We start from the raw sequence: 6,377 nt of genomic DNA on the forward strand, positions 1-6,377 counted from the left end.
AATTAATGAATGAATGAATGAATTAATGAGTGAGTGAGTGAGTGAGTGAGTGAGTGAGTGAGTGAGTGAGTGAGTGAGTGAGTGAGTGAGTGAGTGAGTGAGTGAGTGAGTGAGGGAGTGAGGGAGGGAGGGAGGGAGGGAGTGAGAGTGAGTGTGTGTGAGTGAGTGAGTGTGTGTGTGAGTGTGTGTGTGAAGGGAATTAAAAGGTGTGCTGGCAACCTAGTTCTCCCCAACAGCGTCAGCATGCCTATTCTGGATGCCCACAGCATTCTGCTTGGATCTTTCTTCCAGAGGATGTGGGCATCCTGTGCCTTGATCTGGTTATACATCTGTTTATCCCACCAGAATGTGAGCACCCTGAGAGCAATAATAATAAAAGCAACAGCAGCAATAGCTAAGCATTCCCTACGTATTATTTATTTAATTTTCCAACTCAAGGAGGTCAACCTTTTTCATTATGTCCACTTTGCAGATGGAAAACCTGGGCAGGACACACTGACTTAAAGAAGTAGCCTGCCCAAGCCCCAGCACCGTGGTGGTGCTAAACCACCACACTGTCACACCCAGCATAGGACCTGGCACGTAAAAGGCCCTCAAATGGCCCTTGCTTGATGGTGAAAGTGTGCAGGGATCCCGCAGGCCTTGCCATGGCTAAGTGGGTGCTTACTTTGGAACTCTTATCTTGATGTGAATGTAGTGATCTCCGTAGCCATAACTGTTAATCCGAGGGATGCCTTTCCCACTCATCCGAATCTTCTGGTCTGCCTGGACCCCAGGGGGGATCTACAAGGAAAAGAAGCCTGTGGTTTTCCTCGCTCCAGTTGCCCACTTGGGTTTCTAGACAGAGCCCACCACCAACAACATGAAAACTGGCTAAGCTGGGGTCCACCCTGAGCAGAGCCAGTAATAAGGATATAGGGGCAGGTGACTGGGGAGGTGAGCCAAGGGAGGGAGCACGGAGAGCCAGACCTCAAGAGGCAAAGCCAATACAGAAGTGTACTACCGAAGCTGCTCCCTGGCTCAGCAAAGGAGGGAATGGGACTTCAGAATCGCTGTCCCTGGTGATGACACCATCAAGGCCCAGAGTTTGTGACTCAAACTCAAGGAATGGCCAGACATTCCTCCTGTCTCCCCCAAATTTCATTTCCCCTGAATCCCTAACATGTTGGTTGTTTACAGGTTCTAGCCACTTGTCAGCCATTTTCCATTTCAAGGTAAAAAAGAAAAAGGAAGCAATGAAGTAGAAGGGTGGTGAAGACAATTTTGCCCCTTACCGTCACGTTGATTGTCTCGTACAGGCCTTGGGCTCTGGCTGTACCCCCAAGAAGAGCCTGAGCTATGGAAATAAAGAGGTCAGAGTGGATGTCTGCGCCGTCCCTCCGGAACACGGGGCTTTTCTCCACCTAGGGTCAAACACAGGAGATGGGCATTATACAGAGAGGCCTTCTGGAAACAACATCAGCCTGTGTCAGCAGCCCGAGCCCAGGGCCTAACATGCGTTACACTGCCTCTATGCTTGGGGTGTAGTATGAGGAGGAGAACATACTCACCAAAGTGAAGCACTATACCAGGTTACACCTCGGATTCATTTCTATACTGTAATGCCAGAGTGCCTAGATTTCCTCAGGCTCAGATCAAGCCATTCAAGTATGAACAGAAATAAAGTAAAGCTGGCTTATTGAACATTAAAAAAAATCTTACTTTACTAGAAAGTAAAGAGGAACACAGACTAATAAATCTATAAAGGCAAAAATGGTTTTCCAAATGGTCATTTGGCACAAACTTAAGACAGCTGTCAACACTAGAATTATTTTGATTTTGTAAGTACTGTTTTTGGGTGTGTGTGTTAAATTTAAAATACTTTTACTGATTTCAGAGACAAAGGGAGAGGGAGAGAAAGATAGAAACACCAATGATGAGAGAATCATTGATTAGCTGCCTCCTGTACACCCCTTATTGGGGATCGAGCCCATAACCCGGGCATGTACCCTGACCAGGAATCGAACCATGACCTCCTGGTTCAGAGGTCATGAACTGAGCAACACTGGTCGGACTACCAAACTTGTCTTATCTATTGGCTTCCAGCTTGCTGTCTTTGTCTTTCTCAGTCTAGAATATTCACCCTTTAGATTAGTTTTGTCTGTTTTAAATTATGAAATATTTCACATGTATATAAAGTACAAAGTAAATAACATAATACTACAAATAAGATGTTATGAATGCAGGTGAAGTCTCCTTGCCTCCTCCTCACCTCTCCAGAGTTAACTACATTGCTGAATTTAGTATTTATCATTCCTACAAGCATCTTTTAACTTTTACTACATACTTATATGTCCTTATTATATTACATCATCTCAAGTGGTTTAAAAAGTTATATAAATTATCTTCCTTACACCCTCTTGCAACCTTTCTTTCCCTCCTCTTTGTAACTGAGAAGTCTTGTTACACATGTGGTTCAGTTTCTTCCTTCTGACTGCTCTTCAGTTGTCTGCAACCACAGAGCAGTTCACCCACTATTCTCTTCTCCAAGGACAGAGGGTTGTCGTGTCTTGCTACAATGAATGAGGCAGTCACACACACCTTGTGCCTCTGCCTGCTGCACCTGTGTGGGTGTTTCTCGTTATGTAGCTAGTGGAATTGCCAGTAGAAGCCATTATCTCCTATAAGGTTTCCCTTATCTCAGAAAACCAGGTTTGCCCTTGTATATAGTGGGTAAAACTGTACCTTTGAGACGTACTGTCCCTACCAACAATCTGATACATAAGTAAAAACACAAGATGTTTTCTGTATTTTTATGTTGGTTTTTTTGTTTTGTTTCCAACTTATAAATATCTTAAAGCAACTCTGTTCTCTCCACACCTGGCACAAAAGATGGATGCTAACACATTTAATAACCCCGCCAAGGTGGCCACTGCTCTCCTTGGAAACTCGGATGGCAGGACGTATCCCATGAAGCTCCCACTTCTCCATGAGAAGCCTTGGCTGCACTTTCTCCATGACAGTAAGGCCCAACAGAGGCTGTGCAAGCAGAGCACCTACCCTGAACGTGATGAAAATTTCTCTTTTTCCTACAGGCATCCTCACAGTCTGGCCATCCTCAACTCCTGCGAGTGAGAACAAAAGTTCAAAAAAGAATGATTATTTGGAGAGCTCCCATGGCATTTTCCACTCAAGATTCAAGCCACTGAAAGCCTTCCTCATTCCTGTTTCTCGTTAATGAGAACACGTTATTCAATATGGCAACAAGTACTTTTTAACATTGCACCATACGGTAACTCATAACCGAACAAGGGCACCTTCTGTTTATTAACTGAAGCCTGCTGAACACCTGCCTCTTACCAGGGCCACGTAGTACCTCAAGGAGTGTCCAGTCCAGTAGCAGAGATGAATATTAATCAAATAACAACTCTAAAAATGAGTTATCTCAAATAGAGCCATGTTCTCAGAAGGAAAGTGTCACAGCTCCAGGCTAATGTACATCTAAGGAACAGGAAGGGTCCCAGGTGGTTTCCCTGGGGAAGCCCAAAAGACCAGAGTTAACTGCTGAAAAGATGATGGAAAGCAAGTTTCAGACCCAGGGAACAGCAATATGCAAAGACTGTTCTAGGAGGCATTATGTCTTGTTCAAGGAGCTGGAGGAAAGTTGGGAAGACTGCAGGGCAGGCAACAAGGGAAAGGCTCCTAAGAGGGGAGGCTGGAGAGGCCAGCAGAGACCAAGAGAGGACGCCTTTTCTTTGCCCGAGAGTCACTGCAGGATCTTCAACAAGGTGAGTGGCATGATCAGACTGTCCTGTGAAAAGAGCAGCCTGGGAATAAGAGCCAATTGGGGAGAGCAGTCTCAGGCTGCCCCTGCCTCCAGGAGGGATGGTGGTGCAGACTGGACTAGCAATGGGGACCATGCTGGCCTTGTGGAGTAAAGACGGAGATGAAGGAGCTCCTTCACCATGCACGGGGAAGAGTGAACATGTCAGGTCCCTTCTCCCCAAACTGACATGTAAGTATAGATTTTAAGGCTAACTACTGCAAAGAGAAAAATGCAAGGAGATTCTAATTCTTCCTCCAGCCCGGGGCACTAGGGCCTTAACACTGGCTTTTACAACAGCCAAATCACAAGGAGACAATGTTTCAGCTCCAGTCCTGTGTGTGGAGGAGCCCAGAACTCACCTGCAGGCACAGGGATAACCACTTTCTTCTTCTGCTTGGCTTCTCCTGTTCCTCTGCATATAACACATGGAGTTGTGATGATGGTGCCTCGGCCACCACATCTCCGACACGTGGAGCGCATCACAAAAGGGCCCGTATTTATGGTTTCCTGATAAAAAGGAGTAGAGAAATGAAACCCTTAAGTACACAGGTAAACTCTGACAGCCAAGGCTTTTGGACCACAATATGTACAATATAAATGTTTCATTAAAGACTCTTGTTCTGCTCTCCCCAGGTAGCTCAGTTGGTTATAGTGTTGTGCCAATATGTTAAGGTTGCAGGTTCGATCCTGTCAGGGCACATAAAAGAAACAACCAATGAATGTATAAATAAGTGAAACACATCAATGTGGTTTATTTCCTCTCTAAAAAGAAACCCACAACTCATGTTCTGTGTGCATATGCACTAAAACATACTGCCTGAGAACACAGGTGCAGGTCTAGGGCTCAAACTGTTAATCTGAACTCTGACCTAGAACCCACTGACCTCTGAATTCCAAATCACTAAGTTCCCAAAACACCTGGGAACTGAGCAAATACATTTATTTTATTTATTTACCAGAGGCGCGATGCAGGAATTTGTGCATGGGGGGGAGAGGGGGGAGAGGAGGAGAAGGGCCGACTGTGGGAGGTTGGCCGCCAGGCCCGAGGAGGGAGCCGGCCTTCCTGGGAAAGGGACTGCGTCTGCCACCACCCCGACCCCGCCACCATGGTGGGCGGCCCCTGGGGAAGGGAGAGAGGACAGAGTGAGACAAACCCTTGTGTGGAGGGCTGACTTTCAATAGATCGCAGCGAGGGAGCTGCTCTGCTATGTACGAAACCCCGACCCAGAAGCAGGTCTCTCTCTACAAATGGTTTAGCACCAGGGGCTGATGGGGGCCGGCCGGGGGAGAGGCCAAGGGAGGTTGGCAGTGCATGTCATAGCGACTGGTCTTTTATGGTCACTATAACGGTCTATAATGGTCACTTAGGCTTTTATATATATAAATTCACTTCCTTTGAGCAAATACGTTTTAAAAAGAGTGCTCCCCCTCTAATTACAAAAGTGATAGTTGGGAAAACAGAAAAATAAAGAGTAGAATGACAACTGAATGCAATCCCCGGTCTGGTCACTGACCCTGCTATTTTGACCACTCCAAGGGAGGAGCAGCACAGGCCTCTACTCCCTAATGGCCATATAGGAAGAACTGGGCTGATTTTACCAACCCCTCCCACCTACCCCAGGCTCCCGTCCTACTGTCCGCACCCCCTAGCATAGGTACCTGGGAGCAATGAGGCCAGCAGCTACTCTTACAGGCACTGGTGCTCCTCAGGCTCCTCCTCCTGGAATGTCTTTTCCCTGTTTCCCCTATATAATCCCCCAATCCTTCAGGAGTCTCCCCAGCTCCTCCCAGAGCTGGTGAAGCCTTAGGATGTATGGCCACTATCAGCTCTTCACTTGCATTTTAATTAACCTAACAGCTTTGAATTTTTTTTTTACATTACCAAATACATGTATATCAAATACACTGTTGTGGCAAATCAAAGGACACAGAGATATATAAAGAAAAAAGTTATGCCCTAGCTGGTCTGGCTCAGTGAATAGAGTATCGGCCTGCGGACTGAAGGGTCCCAGATTCAATTCCGGTCAAGGGCACATGCCCAGGTTGTGGGCTCAATCCCCAGTGTGGGGCGTGCAGAAGGCAGCTAATCAATGATTCTCTCTCATCACTGATGTTTCTATCTTTCTCTCTCTCACCCTCTCCTTCCTCTCTGAAATAAAAGTTTAAAAAAATAAATAAATAAGAAAAAAGTTATGTCCTGGATGGTGTATTTAAGTGGTTAGAGCGTCAGCCCATATACCAGAAGGTCACAGGTTTGATTTCCGATCAAAGGCACTTATCTGGGTTGCAGATTTGATCCCCAGCCCCAGTTGGGGCACGTGGGGGAGGCAACCAATCTCTCTCTCTTCCCCCCCTCCTTCTCTCCTTTTCCACTCTCTAAAAATCAATGGAAAAAAATAATCCTTCTGGGTGGAGGGATTAAACAAAAAAAAAAGTATTAAATCTTCCCCCATTTTTGACTCCCCCAAGGGTAAAAAAATCCTAATAAAGTTCATAGTTTGGAAGGATTTCTTTTCCACCAATTTTACTCTCTCTATATTAAAAAAAGTCTTTTTTAAAGGGAAAAAAAATT

At 45.8% G+C, this 6,377-nt stretch overlaps 1 protein-coding gene across 2 annotated transcripts in view; it reads right to left on the minus strand.

The window, feature by feature from the left end:
- Positions 1–6,377, minus strand: part of DNAJA3 (DnaJ heat shock protein family (Hsp40) member A3) — a 35,827-nt gene that overhangs the window by 13,877 nt on the left and 15,573 nt on the right. For both annotated transcript variants that reach the window (XM_006090414.3, XM_006090413.3), the window contains exons 6-9: positions 4,165–4,312; positions 3,040–3,104; positions 1,275–1,403; positions 668–783 (exon numbers count right to left, since the gene is read on the minus strand). In XM_006090414.3, coding sequence (XP_006090476.1) covers positions 668–783; positions 1,275–1,403; positions 3,040–3,104; positions 4,165–4,312 — 458 coding nt within the window. The remainder of the gene's footprint in view (positions 1–667; positions 784–1,274; positions 1,404–3,039; positions 3,105–4,164; positions 4,313–6,377) is intronic.

Source organism: Myotis lucifugus, unplaced genomic scaffold (assembly GCF_000147115.1).
Source record: "Myotis lucifugus unplaced genomic scaffold, Myoluc2.0 scaffold_72, whole genome shotgun sequence".
In the NCBI taxonomy this organism is placed as follows: Eukaryota; Metazoa; Chordata; class Mammalia; order Chiroptera; family Vespertilionidae; genus Myotis; species Myotis lucifugus.